This window comes from Monopterus albus, unplaced genomic scaffold, assembly GCF_001952655.1.
Source record: "Monopterus albus unplaced genomic scaffold, M_albus_1.0 scaffold12.1, whole genome shotgun sequence".
Lineage (NCBI taxonomy): Eukaryota > Metazoa > Chordata > Actinopteri > Synbranchiformes > Synbranchidae > Monopterus > Monopterus albus.
This window is the reverse complement of record NW_018127892.1, coordinates 6,021,744-6,041,991: the sequence shown is the minus strand read 5'-3', so window position 1 is coordinate 6,041,991 and position 20,248 is coordinate 6,021,744. Positions and strand designations below refer to the sequence as shown.

At 40.7% G+C, this 20,248-nt stretch overlaps 2 protein-coding genes across 4 annotated transcripts in view; both read left to right on the top strand.

Annotated features, from left to right (window-relative positions):
- tcf7l1b (transcription factor 7 like 1b) overlaps positions 1-13,291 on the top strand; it is a 31,427-nt gene extending 18,136 nt beyond the window's left edge. The window contains exons 4-13 of one of the 3 annotated variants that reach the window (XM_020590712.1): positions 1,386-1,469; positions 8,343-8,478; positions 8,626-8,728; positions 9,150-9,233; positions 11,063-11,206; positions 11,317-11,479; positions 11,567-11,674; positions 11,859-11,910; positions 12,100-12,128; positions 12,461-12,536. In XM_020590712.1, coding sequence (XP_020446368.1) covers positions 1,386-1,469; positions 8,343-8,478; positions 8,626-8,728; positions 9,150-9,233; positions 11,063-11,206; positions 11,317-11,479; positions 11,567-11,674; positions 11,859-11,910; positions 12,100-12,119 — 894 coding nt within the window. In that variant the 3' untranslated portion in view covers positions 12,120-12,128; positions 12,461-12,536. Of the gene's footprint in view, positions 1-1,385; positions 1,470-8,342; positions 8,479-8,625; positions 8,729-9,149; positions 9,234-11,062; positions 11,207-11,316; positions 11,480-11,566; positions 11,675-11,858; positions 11,911-12,099; positions 12,129-12,460 lie in introns of all 3 variants that reach the window. The other 2 variants (XM_020590711.1, XM_020590710.1) reach the window with 2 other exon arrangements.
- A 6,317-nt stretch (positions 13,292-19,608) lies between these two features.
- tgoln2 (trans-golgi network protein 2) overlaps positions 19,609-20,248 on the top strand; it is a 3,941-nt gene continuing 3,301 nt past the window's right edge. Inside the window, 2 exon segments of the mRNA XM_020590434.1 lie at positions 19,609-20,070; positions 20,073-20,101. Coding sequence (XP_020446090.1) covers positions 19,609-20,070; positions 20,073-20,101 — 491 coding nt within the window.

The window sequence follows — 20,248 nt, the reverse complement described above, 5'->3', positions numbered from 1 at the left end:
CCCACAGCCATCCAAGTTTCCTTCCTCCTTACAAACTCTAACTGATGAATGAAGTTTTAAAAATCAAAACATGAATGCATGACTCCTCTAGTTTGGTTGTTTGTCATCATTTGTCTTGCACCAACATTTGCAAAGTAGACAGCTTTGCATACACTCTTTAACTGGATTTGTCAGTCATTTATTAAACGTCAGGTACTATTTCTTGCCTTTTCCATTCAACAAATGTTTGCTATGGGGGGACCTTAAACGGTTTTCTGCATAGAATTCAAAAGTACAATGCTATATAAATAACAACAATAGTATACGTTGCAGAATAACATGGTGAGGTTGTGCAACCACCTCTTAAAATTTACAGCCTGTAAAACACTGCCATCCTTCCATTAATCTCAAATAATGAACTACGATACCTTTGTGTGTCTGCACGACTTGGGCCTGGGTGAGTAAAACATAATATAAACCCTTTTAATTAATTTGAAATTGTACCAGTGAGAAAATCCTCATGCACAACATACTGCTGTATCCGGTATTTCAACTGATTCATAAACCAGATGGTTGAGCTGTGCTTTAGGAGCTCCCTCTATTGCTGGAGGACAAACAACAACAACAACAACAAATGCTCAGCTCATTCTATTGAGCGATAAATCACAAAAACCTCTCCTCGAGTACACAGCTCTTACTCCGTGGCACAGTAGCAAAGGGACAGGCAGCAGCAATAATAAGACAAGCTGTGGTGGAAATGTCTGTGACAAGCGAGAGAAAAAGCAAGAACACTTACACAACTCTTTATGATAACGTTGATATCATTTGTGAGGAATGGCGATACTGAGAGCAGGAGGGACTGTGGGCTCAATTGAGGGTCAAAAGGCCAAACCAATTGAGACTGATAATCAGGAGTCAGCCTGGAGTCCACTTTTGCTGGACTGTTGATGGGGTTTCCTTCCAGCTGTCTCACTCGGCGATGAGCGCCCACAGCTGGGCTCTTGTTTTTCCTTGACAAACAGCGATTTCACAGTCCTCCACCAGCCTGTTGTGTTCACATCGCTCACCCTGCTCTTCCCTGTGCCAGAACTCACGGTCTGACTCCACCAGCAATGTGGGTCTTGTACAGGTGTCTGCTAGAGATCTCTGTGGGTTTGACACCATTCATACCATTTTTGCATGCTCCAGGAAAAGCTGGGCTCCCACTGGTTTAGTAATTGTAAATATAAGAGACTGACTTGCATGTTTTTGCCACTTGGCCTCCATGCCCTCTCTATTTTTCAGTGCATTTTGTTAAATTCTGTATATTTTGTGTTGTTACCACTGGTCTTATTTTCCCTGCACAGTGTTGTTTTTTTTTTGTTTGTTTGTTTGTTTTAATTTGGCTCCATTTCTTTCGCCCATAGTACCTGCAGATGAAATGGCCTCTTTTGGATGTTCCCGGATCTACAGGACTGAAAGACTCTCGTTCTCCAACACCAGGGCATTTAGTAAGTAGACACAAAACAACATAAATATTTGATTATGACAATATCAAGCCAAAAACACCAAAAACATGTTTTGCTGGAGTAAGGATTAGTTTTGGAGCAAGTGATGCCAGTTTTATTAATCAATATTTCTGTTTATGATGGCATGTGCACACTGAAGTCTGATTTCTTAATGGTTTTTGAGTCAGCGTGTGCGTCGGAAAGATTATGATTGCGTGACAAAAGAGCAGCATGGAAAGGAAGTGAAGGAAGCAAAACATTCTGGGACCACAGTAATATCTGTACCATGTTACAACTAATGCTGCAAGTACTGGAATGAAATTTAAGTCAGTGAACACCAGTAGAGTTGCATCATTTGCCTTGTATTCTGTGGCACTAATAAGACGTTTCCTCCAGGCTACTTCCTAAATCATATAAACTTATGAGGGGACTCAATTTACTGTGAACCATATAAATGCTTTAATCAAACTTTCACTGTAATGTGGTTATTTACAGTAATGATGTGTGTGTGTGTAAATCTGCTGATTCCCACTTGCCCATGTACAGCTGCCCCCACAACCCCTACAGCACCCGCATGTCAGTTGCTGAACAGTCTGTCTTTAGCACAATAACTCCACCATCAGCTTCTCAAGTTTGAACCTCCATTCCTGAGCTTTCCACACAGGTGTGAACCAGGTATTATGGTGTCTCACTCTGGTCAGACAATGCGGGGCCTTCACAGACCTGTTTGCTTTGTGGCGTCGCTGAGGGACATGCATTCAGGATAAACAATATTAGATAACACCAGCAGTTTGATTGTATCAGGGCGTTTTCTGGTTTGGGAAGTCAAGTTAAGTGGTGCACGGAGGAGAAAGCCACTGTCACTACTACTCTTAAGTAAAACTGAGGTGTTGTGACTTGACCTTACATATCCTGGCTAGACGTCCTTGTTGATTTTGTGGTTTGGCTGCGTCTCATAGTCTTAGTGAAGCACATGACAAAGTCCTCATTGAACGCAGTCAATGGGAAATTGTTGTGAAGGGGACAACTTGTGTTTGCTCATGGGAATCCAGGACTGACTTAAGTCTCAGTGGAAATCAATTAAATATGTTTTACTAGATTAAATTTTGACCTGTCATTGACCCTGTTGATTTTTCTTGTAGACACAGCAGCTGCTATTTGAAGTTTTGTTGCTGTAAACTGATTTTAAATTATTTAACCAATCTGTGACATTATGTGTGACTCCAGGTTGTAGGGAGTTAAGAGATTAAGTCAAAAAAATGAGCACACGATAATAGCAACTGGATTTAAAGGAAATGAAAGTACGTTCACAGATGTTAGGGTTCCCTGCTTGAATTGTTTCTGCTCTGTCCTTCAGTGGCTGCTGTGAATTTTTCACGTGCTTTTTAGTTTCTGTTCGACCTTCATCTCTTTGAATGCTATTAAACCAGGAAAGTTAATACAGAAAGAAACATTGTAGAAGACTGAGAATGTGAAGGATCAAAGTGTTTTCTGCCAGAAATGTTACACTCATTGTCCTAATAATAAGCTGCCTTCACTTCTGTGCCCTTAAATTTGAAGCTTCCTTAAGTTTTGAAGATGTTTTTGCTGCATGCATTTAAAATACTCTCCTGCACATGATACACAGGAACTTACAGGTTTCTATCCAGCTGCGTAATGTAAATCTTGATTTTAAATTAAAGTTGATCATTTTAAGGGAGATAAGACATGCCAGTAATTATGATCATTTTGTTAAAATTAAATGCACAGCTCTAATGAATGGACAGTCCAACGCCAAACATTTCAAACATGTCAGTGAAAGAATATGAGATAACATCACTGTATTAGAACTTGTTTAACATCTTTACTTTAAAGTGGAGTAAGAGGTAGGGAAGTTCACTGAAAGTCTAACAGCTTTCATTACGTGAATTAAAAGAGGAAGTCGCCATGCTTGATCCGGTGACCTGTTACCTCAGGGTCATTTGATGTGTGCTGGGAAGCTCTTTTTCAGGGTACGGTGTGCCCTAGCACAGAGGGTAGAAAGTGAAACATCCTACTGAGCCCTTACCCCCACTCTGGGCCAGAAGCCCACATGCCCCTCTGGTGTGCTGTTGCTGACAGGGAGCCAGGCTGATTATGTGCTCATTACTCCAGCCGAGGAAAGAGAGAGAGTGGGAGGGGAGCAGCAGGCTGGCTCCCCAGGCCTGTAGGCTCCCCAGGCCCCAGCACTCCGCTAATGAGAGCAGGGGGAGCGGATGGGCACACACGGGGGGCCAGGGATTACTGCCCAGGGCCAAGATGAGCAGAGAGAGGAGAGGCAGTGAGGAGACACCAGTAGGGACTCCTGATGCAAACCTGTGCTCCTGCAGTCATTTAAATCTGACACTGTTGTTTTGTTTTCTTGATGAACTGGCATAGTTTGAAATATCTGTGAAGGACTGCACATGTATGTCTTATATTTTATGTGCATGTTAACTATGCATAATGTTTACTGTAGGGTTTTTGCACAGCCTTAGTTGAAAGGCCTGCTCAGTCAGACGCCCTCGTACACCACCACTATCCATCCACTTAGAGACAATGCTGATATTTAGATTTTTTTTTGTGTGTGTGACGATATCATTTTGCAAACCCACAGAGATCACTGCAGGTATTGTTGGTGAACTGAAACCGCTTTGACATTTCTGCTAATTTTAGTAATGTGGAACTCAAGGAGATGATGTAAAATAGAAACCTGAACATTCGGTGAATATGAAAAGTCCAGGAAAAGATCATCCTGTCACTGTGCAGATTGGGTCCATAAGGCCTGTATGCTAATGGGAGCCTGCTCTGGCCTGAGATCGTCAATTATTCAACAGACAGGTTTGTTTAGCATTCAGTTGGTATTGCTTGTGGTAGTAATGGTGGTGGTAGTGGTGGGGTGGGAAGACTGGGAAGAAGGGAACAAGCTTTTCTATGAAAATACCACACCTCACCATGCACACACAAGCACACACGTCCAGCACCCCCATATCAGCCCCTATGTTCTGAGGGCTGCCTCCTTATACATAATACATCAAAGGCGCTGCATGGCCAGGTGATGCAGTATGAGGAACTTGTCAGCCCATTAGTAGTGGCCGAGCTAGTCCAGGGAGGACAAGAGAGGAAAGGAGGAAGGAAGTAGAGGTGGCGCGGCTGTCTGAGTTATCGGCATCTCTTACATCGTCATCTTTCACAATTCACAGTCATTAACACTCTGCTGATAATGATGTCAAGGTTGCCTGCTTCCTTCGGTGAGGTCATTCAGTCACTTGCAGTAATTTGTCTATGAGGCCTATTCTCTTTGTCATTACCAACTACACTGACTACTACTGTTAACGCTGGATTAGAATGAGCTGTGACCGTCTAATGAGGCAGAACTGACCAGGGTGTCTCTCCCTCAGTTACTTAGCCTGACTCACTCAGTGCTCAAATATGGGCTGATCCTCACTTGACAGGGACACAAGAATTGCCTCTTTGTTTCAATACTGTATTAGAGTCTAGATCAGTGAAGGCAACAAGGGACCTGGTTTTGTCAGTGTGTCATAAGTCACTTAGTCACTGAATTGTTTAAGTGAATTGAAGCAACAAGGTCTAGGAGAGCATTCCAGAGGTTCCGTTTGTTTCCCTGCATGTGTTTATGGTAATCTTTAACTCTCACTGCTGTACGGCACTTTAACTAGAGATATGAACTCAAAATATGCTTATTTTTTCCTTTCAAACCTATATGTATACCTGCTTTTAACCTATATTATTTCAAAAGACCTTTGACTTTGAGTCCTTTGAGATTTTCTCATTTTGCATTAGGCAGTGAACAAGCGGGATCCATCATGAAATCAAAGGCTTTGGGAGGACTGAACTGAATACTGATCTAAGATCTGCAGTCCTGCTGGGCCACTGCAGGGGCAAGATCCTCTTCAGGAATGGAATAAGGAACCAGTGCTTTGATTCCAGTCAAAGTCTGAGTTGAACAAGTTCAGGAACACAGAATGAGAAAAATGAATGTATCAGTGGCAAATTTGCCAGAATACGTTTACAAAGATCCCAGTGAGACTTGTTCATGTATGTGTTCATAGATTCTGTGCTGATTTTGTTAGCCCTCTCTGTTTATTTAACGACTACTCAGGATGGTCACTTCAGTAATATGATGCAGCTTTGTGCTGTATTATTCTAACCTAGACTATTACTGCCATTGACCTTTTGAGAGGCGATGACCAGACGTAAAACGTGTCTGTAATGGATGGCATAGTTTCGGAGTAGTTGATTTTCAAGATATACGATCAGTCCCCTCTCATGTCCGTTTCCTGTTGGCATTGACAAACAAGGCTTGGATTTCTCAGCATGCCGGGCATTCTTTTCACCCCGTCTTTCCTGGAGTTTTGAAAGGCCTCTGAGCCTCCCACCCAGAATCACCCAGCATAAAGACACACAAAGCTGCAGGGTTATTCAGTTTGTTCTAAGCTCTCTTCCCCATCGGCTGTTTGCCTAGTAATTCAACTCAGATGTGCAGAATCCAAAAACATGTTTGCTTGAATGAAATCCACCCTTCCACCCACACTGACCAAGGACTGTGCCTTTCTTAGCCCCATTCCAAGTTGGACAGCCAAGCAAGGTACTGCCACCTCGGCCCTTTTAGCTTCTACTCCTCTTAAGAGACAGATATCTCTTGTCTGCACTGGCTCAGCAGCTTATTGCTATGTTTTTCTTTTAAACCTTCCTGTTACTCTGTCAGATCACTCTAAGACCAGTTCTGGGTGTTTTTACTCACTAGCTGAGAAGAATGCACCATTGTAGGCCTGTTTGCAACAAGCACTTCTATGTCAAGAGCATGATTCCTGTCTGTTGATAGCATCTGGTTTCAGGTTGCTCTTTATCTATTGTATTTTGGTTATATTTAAAACACAGCTCATGTTCCTTGTGGTTTCCTTATTACACTTTTCTTGTTGATCATAAAACCAGACATGAAGCTGTCGTGGGCTGGAGGAATATTGCCTCTACACATAAAGTGAGTGAAAGAAGGCATTGATACCTTAGTGTTTGGATCTTACAGTCTAGCTTTTAGGTTTTACAGAACCACATTTATTACAGTCTCTGGAGAACTTGATTAATTTAAATTAGTTTTAAAAGTGATGCAGATTTTGATTGATTTAATTTAAAATGTTCTGAATTAAAGAGATATTTGCTTGATGAAGTAGCCATCTTTATTGCTAACAGAGTTTGTAGTCAGGTGTTAGGGTTTGTAGGTAGAAAACAGGTCTGAATGGTTTTGGATGTGTGCAACCTGCATGCTCCATTTTTCTACAGATTTTGTTTGGATGCTGAACTGAAAGACAGCCTGGAGCTGAAACTAGTGCCTTCAAACTTAGAAACATGCTTAATGCACACAATTGGCGTATTCCAGGATATGAATAATTAATAATATCATTGCGAATTCTCACTGAACTCCTTCCCAAAATGTGTTGGCACCCAGGTCTAGGGGTCTCAAACAGCCCTCACAATATAGGGAAAATTCAGGCATATTGTACATAAAGTAGAACAACAAAACACAACTCAAATATACATGACGTCTGGGACCAGGGATCTCACCCCAGAAAGTCAACACTATTTATCAAAGCCTTTTCTGTGTTGGCTGAAATCCTGTTCTTTGCACATCTTCATATGCATTGGCCTTATGCGCACTAAGTCTGGAGAAACCAAAAAAACGTCCCAAGAAAAGTGATCTTAATATAGCCATGTTTAATGCCAGTAAATATTTTCCTTGCTCTATGTAGCATTAACAGAATCAAAGCATGCTTTAGACATGGCAGAAACTGATTTGGTAAAGATTTATAAAGAGGAAAAGGTGGGACCTTCCTTTAAAAAAAATAGTGGCACAAAAAAAGCTTAGATCTGAACAATTCTAAGCAGCATCAAGCAAGAGAGTATACAGAAGTCTCAATGCAAACCTTGTTCCCTAGCAGACCATGTTGGAGAGAGACGAGAGCTTGAGAAGGGGGTGAGTAGGGATATTGAAGAAAGGTTAGCTTGGACGAACAAGACTCCTTTCTCACCCCACTCACCGCTTGACCCTCCCATGTGACAAGTTGAGCCAACAAGTGCTCTATTCAGCCAGGCAGCCAGGGGAAATGATTACGAGGCTGAGTGCTGCCTAATAAAAGTAGAGACGCTGGTTATTATTATTGCCTTCATCATTCTCATTGCAGTTGTAATGCCAATCAGAGCTCAGCAAGAATCTGCTTTTATTAAAATACGCATACATTTTTGCTGGAATAGCTAAAAGTGCTATATCCAAAGAGGACTTTTCACCATTTAAGTTATACAGAATTTTGAGTCTTTTCTACCATTCGACTCATCTGTAGTGTAATATGGCAATATAATCTACCCATGGGTAAATGGCTTATTCCAATCAAATGACTGCTGTCAGACAGAGTGGGGGATGATGTCGCCAGTTGTTTATAGGTATTTGGTTTACCTTAGTATGATTGTGTTTGTTTGTGGTTTCCTGGTGTGACTTTTGCAGTCAGTGACACTGTTGTTTTTCTTGTTAGACTGAACAAACAGTTCTCTCCTTAGATAAATGACTATAATGGTCTTGGCATGTGTGTGCGAGGCTTTTTAGTGTTCCTTGGTGCCGGTCCAGATTGCATCACAGGGCTGGTCACACGCACAGACTGTGATGTTTACCGGAGGGCATTCACACATGATGGCCTGTTTACTCTGGAGTTCTTCTGAACAACAGCCAGCAGAAATTAGAAGCTCTGATTAATTACTTTGCATTCACTCTGTTCTTAATGTTGTGTCACACACCTGTTGCACACCGGTCATTTGCTGCTTATAAATTCTTTGTGCCTGTTCTTTTCTTGTTGTTTTGTGCACAAACAGTCCAATAAAGTGCCAGTGGTGCAGCATGCCCACCATGTCCACCCGCTGACACCCCTCATCACCTACAGCAATGAACACTTCTCTCCTGGCACGCCACCGTCACATCTATCTCCAGAGATTCTGGACCCAAAGACAGGTAATGGGTGGATGTTGATTCACTTCACTATACACTGTACATCTTAATTAAAGTGATACTTCTCATAAAATCTGTCAGCAATCTCAAAAGGTGGCCAGAAAAAAATGTAGTTTTGTCTTTTTTAAAAGCTGTCTGTGGCACCTGCAGGTATTCCTAGGACACCTCACCCTTCAGAGCTCTCTCCATACTACCCCTTGTCTCCTGGTGCTGTCGGTTCAATTGCACACCCTCTGGGCTGGCTCATGCCGCAGTAAGTTTGTTCATTGTCAGATGTCCACACAGCCAGATGTGTAAACTTAATATTTTGACCATTATGATTTCTTTAAGAAACTGTGCTATTACTTTAAAATGGTACCTAATTATGTTGGACACATTTCTCAAATTTCCGTTTTCAGTATGTTTTGTGGGTACGCTCACTTGACATGAAGTTTCATACCATCACGCCACAGTGGGATGGGGGCTCCAATAATTAATTAAAACACTTGAGTTTAGTCGGAGGAATTTATGAACATATATTAGTTTCTACAGGTCTCATTATGAATTGCACTGGTGCTCTTCCACAAGCAGGGGATTTGAGTCGGTGACTGGAGGATTAGTACTGGTGGGTTAGCTGTCAGCTGTTTGACTTTACACTGGAGCTTTTCCTCACTCTGTCTCCCTCTGTCTCTCAGGCAGGGCCAGCCCATGTACTCCATCCCTCCGGGGGGATTTCGTCACCCCTATCCAGCGCTAGCAATGAATCCATCCATGTCCAGGTGATCACGTTCAGCAACACCCACACCTTCCCAAAGCGAGACTTTAAAGCATGCTGCTTCTATGACATGCTGTAATCACATTTCTCCCACTTTGTTTGCCAGCAAGTTGATTTTAAAACTGTAGGTAAAATAAATGGCTTGCCTGCATTTGTAAGCATTGTTGAGCTGTTAAGGCGCCGTTTTCAGAAAATTGCACAATCTTGTTCTGAATAGTTGCTTAATGTTTCTCAGCTACATATGTTTGAGATATAGTGCAAAATCAAAGAACTTAATTCCACTTTTGACAAAACACTATCAGATCACAGGCAGACAGCATTGTCAGGACTACAAAGGGATGTGAGGTCTAAGTCTATCACTGACAAGTTCAGCTTCTTAAACAGAATCTGATAATTGATATTCAGCACTCCTCCTGTCTTTTCTCTCGGAGCTAAACTTCTGTGGTCAGGCCAATGTTCTGAGCCGCTCCGCAACACACACACACACACACATAGTGCTGAGATGAAAGGGCTGACGATCGATTACAACAAATCAAAGCTCATCTGAACCTACATGTCCCATCAGACTAAGCTGTCTGACCCTCTGTCAAAATTGGAAAGATTTGTATCGAGCCTTCCGGTGTTAGAATGAGATGAAATATTCAGAGGGGTGTCTGTGATCAATAGCATGGTGCATTCGGAGATGAACTCTTAACTATAAAAACATACCACATCTAAGTTTTTACACTTTTTTAATGCATCGTATTTAGTGCATGCCAAATATTACACCAATCCACACGGGTTTAACTTTAATACATGACTTACAGTGGACTGTCTAGTTCCTTTAGAAAAAAACTGATGTAAAGATGTTTCTGAGTAAAGCCTGCAATTATTTGTTAATGACAGCCGATGATGTGTCACTTTAAAATCTGGATTATGAAATTGAAATAAATTGTAAGAAACATAGCTACAACACAGACATCATTTCAATCTTTGTGGGAGTGTTATTCCAAAATTGTGCAGCTTGGTTGCATAGCATCACTTAGAGCAGCACAGAGTTACTGAATAGGGGTTAAGTCTGATGTTTGCAGATTTAGGCAGTAGAGGTTTATTAGTAAGGGAATCATATGGCACCTCCTTGTTTATACAGTGTAACTTAGGAAGTATATCAGCGAATTAAGGAAAATAAGGCAAAATACAAGTTTTTAATTGTTGCTATTGTTGCTAGTTATGTGAGATTTTATATTCAGTCAGAAACAGTTATAAAATCCTCAGCTTACATGTTAACCCCCAGTTTGCCCATACTAAGTAAATCAGAAGATGAAGCTGATAACTCTGTACTCGCCTCATGTAAGTAGATTGTGCATTGTCTCCCATGACAGTGAAATCTATTAAAAGACTTAAAACAGAAATGTTCCACTCCAACATTAACTATAGTGTGTGTCCATTACAATGCTCCACTGTCTTAACAATTGGAAATTGAAAGAGACACTTTGTAAAGGTGTTCTGTGTAGACGGCTGTCAGAATGCTACCCATTGCCTGGAACGTGGTAAGGGAAGTGGTTTCAGGTGTCACTGCCATGCTGTCGCCATGGTAACAACACACTCCACTTTCCTCCAGCCATTGCGGAATAAAGGGGCTTTTCAAAAAGTCTTTATTTGAGCAAAAAAGCGAGCATGTAAGTCAGCGTGTATAAATTCAGTCTAGACAGACGCAGTAGGCACAGTAAATTTCACCTGGAGGGTAAGGCAGGGCAGTTAGGTGTCATGTTAGCGAAACCTTTTCTTGTCAGGTCAACCAAGAGTCACTGTTAAACCTGACTGTTAAAATGTTGACTCCTTTTGTCCTCTCAGCTTGGTGTCCAGCCGTTTCTCCCCTCACATGGTGACCTCGCCTCCACACAGTCTCCACCAGACCAGCATTCCCCATCCTGCCATCGTCTCCCCAGCCATCAAGCAGGAGCCCAATGGTGACAACATCAGCCCCTCGATGCATGCGTAAGGACAATAAAAGGAGTCATCTAAACCTCCTTTTGTTTACCTTGCTATTATTTACCAGTACCTTTCCACCACTGATGTTGTATTAACAAGACCCTTTTACGGATTAGCAGGAAGTCTCCTGTTCCTCCCAAAAAAGAAGAGGACAAAAAGCCTCATATCAAGAAGCCTCTGAACGCTTTCATGCTGTATATGAAGGAGATGAGAGCCAAAGTAGTGGCAGAGTGCACTCTGAAAGAGAGTGCCGCCATCAACCAGATCCTTGGAAGACGGGTAAGTAGCATAGACACAGATGTTCATGTGAGTTTAGAACTATGAATGTGTTTTGCAGTCCTTTGATATATACTGTCTTTTCCGCAGTGGCATTCCCTGTCAAGAGAGGAACAAGCCAAATACTATGAGCTGGCCAGGAAAGAGAGGCAACTCCACTCCCAGCTCTACCCCGGATGGTCAGCACGAGATAACTATGTGAGAACATTTCCATGATCATATCAATGAGTAGAGGAAGTTAGAAAATACTTCTGTCTCTTTGGTTTCTGTCAAATGTGACTGTATCAGTTAATTATAGCAACTGTACTTTTGTTTTTATTAGCTGAATTCACTGGGGTGGTTTACTTTCACTATGAAAACTGACATTGTTTTATCTGTACAGGGAAAGCGGAAAAAGAGGAAGAGAGACAATAAACCAGACTCAAAACCAGAAGGTAAGGGCAACCTTATTTGTTTTTAGTTCATAAACTAGAGTAACATAGAAAAACTGTAGAAACTAACAGCAATGCAACATGGGACAACATGCCTGTATTCTATTATTTTTATATTTTTGCATAGATTTTATTTACTTCTCCACTAACACTTACTAACTTCTTTCCCTGCTTCTATACTTTGACAAGCAGCTTATGAGGTTCAGTGCTAATAGCGGCAGGTATGTCTGCTATAGTGCAACCAAACAACCACTGTAATTGACCCAGTATAAGAGAGCTTTCTACACTGCTGTGCACATTTTGATGTAGTGCATCATGTTCTCTTTTGCATCATAGATGCATACCATTTGATTATGTTCAGCATCCTGTTTCACACTCCCTGTTGTAATGTGTTTTCAAGTCATGCTTTAAAACTTTCACTGCCATCGTCATCGCTGTTTTAATAATCACTCCTTTACTTCTGCCACCAGAAGCATTGAGGGACTTGAACCAGATTTTAAGGCAGCAGCAGATACATAATTCAGTTTCTTCACTTCTCCTTTGTTTTCCTCAGACTTCTCAATAAGAAGCAAGAAGCAGTGTGTGCAGTATCTGCCCTCGGAGAAGATGTGTGACAGCCCTGCATCATCCCACGGCAGCATGTTGGACTCGCCAGCCACTCCCTCTGCAGCCTTGGCTTCCCCAGCTGCTCCTGCAGCCACTCACTCGGAGCAGGCCCAGCCGCTATCACTCACCACCAAACCTGAGGGACGCATGCACCACCATTTCTCCCTACCTGGGAAGGCTTCTGGGTCCACATCCTCCTCCTCCTCCTCCACCTCCTCCCAACCCACTATCTCTCTCTCAGTTGGTACTTCAGGTAGCCAGCCATCCACACCCATCCTCACCCGGCCAATTGCCTTCACTTCTCTGCACCCCTCCATGCTCTCCCCACCTTCCCCTTTCCATCATGCCCTGTTCCAGTCACAACCTCTCTCCTTAGTTACCAAACCAACTGAATAAATCTGCAAAGGCAATTTCCTCCCATTTATTGTGCTGTATATTGCTTTTCTTTAAATTAGGTATTAGAACAACTTTTTTCTAAATAATGAAAAGGAAGAAATATTATTGGTCAATATTTGACCGTCTCCTTTTCCACATCTCTCAATGAAACAAAATGTATTTTTTGTAAAGTTTACTGCAGAACTGTTTTTTTTTTTCAATGCATTTATCCAATGAACCTCTTGTATAAAAGAACCAATGTACATAAAGTTTCTTTATAAAAACAAAAAGGAACAAAAACATGTTTTCTTTTTAGCCAAAACACAGTTAATGTTAGTATTAAGTTTTAAGTCATAGTACTGGCCAATAATTGCAGCCCCGTTTTCAATTCACAAGTGTGTGTCCCTCCTTTGACATGTTAAATAAACATTTGAAATTGTTTCTTTAAAAAAAGTCTCAGTGTGTCTTGTCACATGAACTTAGCCCATGTTTTTGTCATTTAACAAGGAGATGTTTCTTTGACAAGGTAATGTGGTTTGGGTTAATATTCTCGTAATAGTGACCACAGTGCATAACTACAGTTTTGTAGGTGTTGAGAATGTAGAAATAATGAGCAGTATAATCTTATTACAGCCATACTGAAAATGAAAGAGTCCATAACACACCCGTTATTTTTGGGGCTTGTGGTAATGCTTTAGTAACATAGAATGTCTTCACAGAAACCTTGCTGACTGTTGCAATGAATTCATTGTTTAATAAAGCAGAATTAGAACCAGAGTAACAAAATGTGAAGAGCAATGTACAAAAAAAAGCATCTGCTTCTTGTTGAAAAATAGGGTCCTGCAACAGTGACAAAAAAGCAGGTCAGTCCCATCCCAGCATGCACTGAACCCTGCTTGGGTTCCCTGTTCCTTTTGCACTTTTATTGCATCTTTATTCGCCGTTTGGCACACTGCTTAGGCTTTAATTAACTCGGAGGTAATGGGATGGAGCCCCTGGGACCTCATTAGGCATTTCAATTACTGAAAAATACACAAGGTAGGTTACAGTTTTTGGTGGCTTCGAAGATGAGGAGTAGTGCCAGGGATGGACCAATTATGTCAGGAGAGGAGGAAGGGGGGCACGGACGCCCATTCCCAGCTACCTACAGTGAGATCTACAGTGCTGTGAAATATTACTTTTCAACAGCATTTTTTACTATTCAGTTAGTACACTTTACCAATTGAGATGTCTTTCCAGACAGCGAACAGCACCAACAGATCATTTAGACCAAGCAAGCAGTCTCTGTTAATTGATTATAAGTTTGATTTTAGATGCTACAATTATGATCTTATCAGAAATATCTAGAATGTTACTGAGATTTACTAAGCAGATGTTATCCTCAATTTAGTCTTAACTCTGACAGAATCAAAGGTCAGTCTCAAAAGACAGTTGTTTCCTCTCTTCCAGACAGCCTCCTAAAGCTGCAGACAGGTGGCCTGAGGATGTGTTTCTGTTTTGGCTCCCAAGCAGAGGCACCAAACTGTCAAGTCTTCCCTGCTCTGTTTTAAGTGATCATTAGCCACAATAAGTCTTTGCTTGTTAACCATTCTATCTTACTTCATTCCAGATACAAACCACACAGTCTATGGTGCCACGGCCGACCGCTCCGAGCCACTTCACCGATATGTCAGTGAAATTACAGGTAATGAGTTGTCAAACCAGTGAGCAAATCTGTCTCCTCAAGGCCGTACATCCAGCGCAATGTTCAGTCCTCCTAAGACAGTACCCTTATTATCAAACTCAAGTGAAGCACTTCAAATGGTTATTCCAGGTTGTTCTTCATGTAAATATATTTCCATACTGGTGCCTGCTAATTTTTTTCATTTTTAGTTGTCTAGTTATTAAAAGGAATCCCATAAAATCTCTTAAAACATGATTATTACAACATTTCATATGTGAGTTTTAGCACATCACACGAGCAAATAGGATTTCAAAGCATAGGCCTATGCCCAGTTTTAGACTAAATATCTGTTTTAAAGGCAATAAAAGGTATGTTTTGCCGGTTTGGTTCCCATGCTCCACTCAAAATGTAACACACCGCTTTTTTTCTCTAATAACGTGCCCGGTTGCTGCTCCATTCAACATCTGCCATGTAAGCACGAGGTCAGATTTAATACATGTTAATTTTTGCTCATTAAATTCTTCCAATCTCTTGCCAAGGTTCTTTTTTGGGCCTTCCTTTGATCTTGAATGTATTCCAGGTTAACCCTTTGATAGTTCACATGTGAAATACTGCACTTAGAACTGTCATTTAAGAAGTCAATGAAATTGTTAAATAAATGGATGAATGAATGAATGAATGAAGCGGCATCCACAGAAACACACACCCAACAGCATCATTAAGTTTAAATCAAGTATTGCGGTGGGTAGAGCAGTCGTCTCCAACCAGAAGGTTGAAGGTTCGACTCTCGGTGCATGCAGTCCACATATTGAAGTGCCCTTGGGCAAGACACTGAACCCCAACTAAGATGTAAAACTGCTACAATTAACATCTGGATCATTATCTCACCTTTAAAGCTGCTGCACAATTTCAGCTGCAATTCCTATAATATTGTTACACAGTACTGTGCTCAGCTGTAAAGCTTAGTGACTTTATGCCAATAAATTTTGTTTAATGGTATCTTTGTTTCTGGATTAAACAGTATTTCACCCCCTTTAAGGTAGTTGTAGGATGAATAGTAGTAGTTTTACAGATGGTAGTTTTTGAAAACCCTCAGCAGTTACACACATAATCTGGAGTCATAAAGTACTTTTGTTATTCATTTTTTATTTTTCACTGTATATCAATGCTGCCATCTGCTGATGAAGTCGAATCCTGACAAACCACCTCATATCCACATCATATCAGCACCTAACCCGTGGGTGGCAGTAATAGCACAGCTCTTCCGGTGGCGGATCATTGGAAAAATATTATCTTGTATAATAATCTGTGTGCTCTTTACCTTTACAGGTTTGGGTCAGTTGAGAAGTTGAGAACAAACAGCGTCATCTATAGCTGAGCCTAAATATTTAGTCTCCCTCTGTTTCCACTTGTAGCATTCAAATGAAACTAAATAATACACTTAGGAAAGTCAGGTCAGGCCCTCTGTATGAGTGCCTGTCTATAAAAAGACTGACTCAAACAGGAAAGCATGCATTGTTTTACTTTAAGTTCCTCAAATGCATATATGAACAAAATGTGCAATGCTAATGCAACATGGAAGAAGAAGCTTCCCATGTTTGAACCATCTGTTTGAACAATTCTTAAACCAAAACAATATTAAACAGCATTTTGATTTCATATGGATGAATACTGTAAATGTGTTACGCTGTAGATTGTTTAGTAATTTTCATTAAGTGGCAAGACCTGTGTGTTGACATGAGGGAATGATAATTCGTGTGTGGTCAGATGATTACATGTTGCGAAACTGGATCCAAGGTTTCAGGCTCAGGGTGTGTACTTTGTTACACTTGACTGGAGCAGGCTGAAACTGTCAGGAAAGGTATAAGAAAGTGATATTTTCCAGATTATGATGTGCAAGATGCACCACCAAACAAATAAACTTTGAAGTACTGTGGCTGTGATAAATGGTAAACAGTGAATCCTGGCATTTGAATCTAACAGTTATTTCAATATTAAATTTCAACCTCAATAAAACTCAGTTAAACAAATAAAAAATGTAAAGAACTATATTTACATTTGGTTTAACCAATAAATTTCAAAGTTTCTGTTGGTTGAAGAAGACACTTTAAGTACAAGCATCTTTTTACTGGAACTACATTTACCTACATCTCATGTTTAGCTACAGAATAAAGGGTATGATGAGTTAATAATTGTGTCTCTTGAAACAGACAGCTAAGGGGGATAATCGGCAGTATGTTAACTTTCAGATTAAAGGAAAACATGGCTCTGTAATGTCAGCGCTCAGCCTTTAGGTGGCAGTAAACACCACCACCATGTTTTCTTCTGCAGAAGAAGAGCAGGCTTGCGTGGTTCGTATACGGAAGCAGGAACGGGACTTATCAAAGTGCATCAATCTGTCGACGTGTATTTGTCAATACGGGTCGTGTCGTAAGAATAAAGGACACACCGATGATTTGTTGTTAGTTTGTGTTATCATTGGTGTGTGGATACAATGAGGACGACTTTCCTGGTACTCACAATAGTTCTGTGTCGGTGCTTGGTCACAGGTGAGTTAAGGTTTGCAATTTGTGCCTTTATGCTGTTCACTGTCAGAGAAATACTGAACTTCCCCATTGTTCCTATTAGCTAACCGTTTCACAGAGGTGAAAAGTAACTAACTCAAATGCTGTACTTAAGTACAATTTTGAAGTATCTGTATTTTCATTTTGTTACTTCATACTTTGTAGTACTTTGTACTCCCTATATTTATTTGATAACTTTACTGGTTACATTTCAGAAAGAGGTTAATAAAACAGAATACACTATAATCACAACACTTATTGATCCTTGAAATTATAAACATACAAGGTAGTAAAAATTCTCTCGATTTTTACCAGCTACAACATTAAATGTGATGTACATCAATAATTATAATCAAATAATATAATTACATCAATGTAAACTGTGCCATTTTGCACAATGAGCACTTTAAGTATATTTTCTGCTAATACTTTTGTACTTATTAACATTTTGAATGCAGGACTTTTATTTGTAATACAGTATAGTTCGTTTTACTTAAACAGCCTTCGTACTTCTTCCACCACTGTTGTATCATTACACAATAAGGAAATAATAACGGGGGCGGTGCTGAGTTGAATGAAAATGACATCAGTTTATTTTACATTTTTGACTTATTGGAAACTTTGAAAAAATAAATGTACAGCATTTACATGTATTAATTATTTGTGTTCTTGTACTTTTCATTGTGCTTCTTTCATTGGCTGTTTTACAGTGCTTAAGATTTTTTAGATTTAGATTTTGTGTTACCTATGTATCTGAATTATATTTCACTTGTATTGTGTGGCATTTGTGTCGACGGCCAAAGTAAGAATTTCATTGTACAGGAAAACATGTTTCCTCACTGTGCATAGGACAATAAACACTTGACCTTGACATTTTGTTACAAAACTAAATACACATAACCAAATATAGGCTTGGTCTGTGACTGTTTCAAGTAACCTTAAACACACACTTATTTGGGAATATGCAAAGTGTGAGTGCAGGTGAAATTAAAATAATAAAGTGTTTAAAAATAAAATTTGCCACAGGGCCTTCTAAGATATCACCACAAGATTATCTAATAATACAGGACCCATCGTAATTCATATTATGTGCAATCCAGTACAACAGTTCTGCTGCAGCTTTTTTATAATTAGGGAGTTGATTGGGCAGCTGTCACCTCACAGAGGGAAAGTTCTGGGTTTGAGCCCCAGCCGACTCTGCCTTTCTGTGTAGAGTTTGCATGTTCTCCCTGTGCCTGCTTGGGTTCTTTTTCTTTTTTGACATTGTCAGAGGTGCTAATTTAACAGTATGTGTATTGAAGGGAGTTTAGGCCTTTTCCCACAGCAGACATTTTGACATGTCACTGCAGAAAAACCACAGGTGTGATTTATAATATTAATGATGGCTGCTTTATTTAGGTCAACTAATCCAGCAAAGCCAGTAAAAAGAGCAGTATCACTGTTAATACATTTTAGTTCCAGCTGTGCTTTTCCTGTTGTGACAAGTCAAAATGTCGGTCATGGAAAATGTCCGCTGTGCTCTCCAGATGCATGTACATGGAGTGAACAAAACACTGAAACCAAGAAACTTGAAAACATGAACCACAATATTGCTGGTTCACCTTTGATCAGGGATTTTTGTTATATGCTATTCCCAACCATGTGCTCTTCTCATTACCTGTCACTTCTTTGCTGTCATTGACTAATAAAGACGAAAGGCCCAAAATAATAAAGAATTTTGTCTTTTAGTTTAATTCAGCTTGTATACCAAACTAAGAATTTTTCCAGTTAGTTTACCAGTGTGTAGCAACTGCCCCCTCTGCCATAATGTTATGGCCTTTATGTTATTCTTTTTACAGAATAGAATTGAATCAACTAATCTAATAATCTTAGCTAATTTAATCAAATGGGGGAAGCTGATAGTAATGCCCTCTTTCTTATTCCTAACTAGAAGGGATAAATGCTCAAAGGTTACATTTGATACAAGGAAGGAAAGTTATGAGCTAGGACATACACAGAATTCACAATGGCAGAATCCATCCATCCATCATTGATACTGTTTATCTTGTGGAGGGTCACAGGGGTGTGGGTGCTTGAGCCGGTCCCAGCCAACATTGGGTCAGGGGCGGGGTACTCCCAGGACACGTTGCCAGTCTGTCACAGGGCTGAAACATGAAGGCAGATGATCACTCACACTTTTGGGCAATTTACAGTCACCAGTCAACCTAACCTGCACGTCTCTGGCACAGGATGAACATGCAAACTCTATGCAGAAAGGCCCCGGGTGGCAACGAGGTTTGATCCCAGAACTTTCTTGCTGTGAGGTGACAGTGCTAACCACTGTGCCTAATAGCAGCATTTAAGGCATTTATTATTAGATGGCAGTTCTCAGTTTTCTGTTATTGTCCACCATGCTCTGTGTTCTGCTGGTTAAAACACCAAACATTTTTTCTTGTTTTGTTATTTTAATATTTATTTATAGGGACTTCAGTACAAGCGTCCACTGGAGATGGGATGGACAAAAAATCAGTCAATAGTAATGAAGTGAATGATAAAAATCAAACACAAAGCACTGCAGAAATTGGCATAACAAAAAAAGAACCTGACAGTGTGTCAGGTGTAAATACCACTGATCTCAAAAATGCAAGCTCCGTGAAGAACATAGAGGAAACCAAGAAGGAAGAGCCAGAAGGAGGGGAAGCCAAGAAGGAAAAGTCAGAAGGAGAGGGAGCCAAGAAGGAAAAGCCAGAAGGAGGGGAAGCCAAGAAGGAAGAGCCAGAAGGAGGGGAAGCCAAGAAGGAAGAGCCAGAAGGAGGGGGAGCCAAGAAGGAAAAGTCAGAAGGAGAGGAAGCTAAGAAGGAAACGTCAGAAGGAGAGGAAGCCAAGAAGGAAAAGTCAGAAGGAGAGGAAGCCAAGAAGGAAAAGTCAGAAGGAGAGGAAGACAAGAAGGAAAAGACAGAAGCCAAGAAGGAAGAGGGGAAGCCAAGAAGGAAAAGTCAGAAGGAGGGGAAGCCAAGAAGGAAAAGTCAGAAGGAGAGGAAGCCAAGAAGGAAGAGACAGAAGAGGAGAGAGCCAAGAAGGAAGAGCCAGAAGGAGGGGAAGCCAAGAAGGAAAAGTCAGAAGGAGAGGAAGCCAAGAAGGAAGAGACAGACGA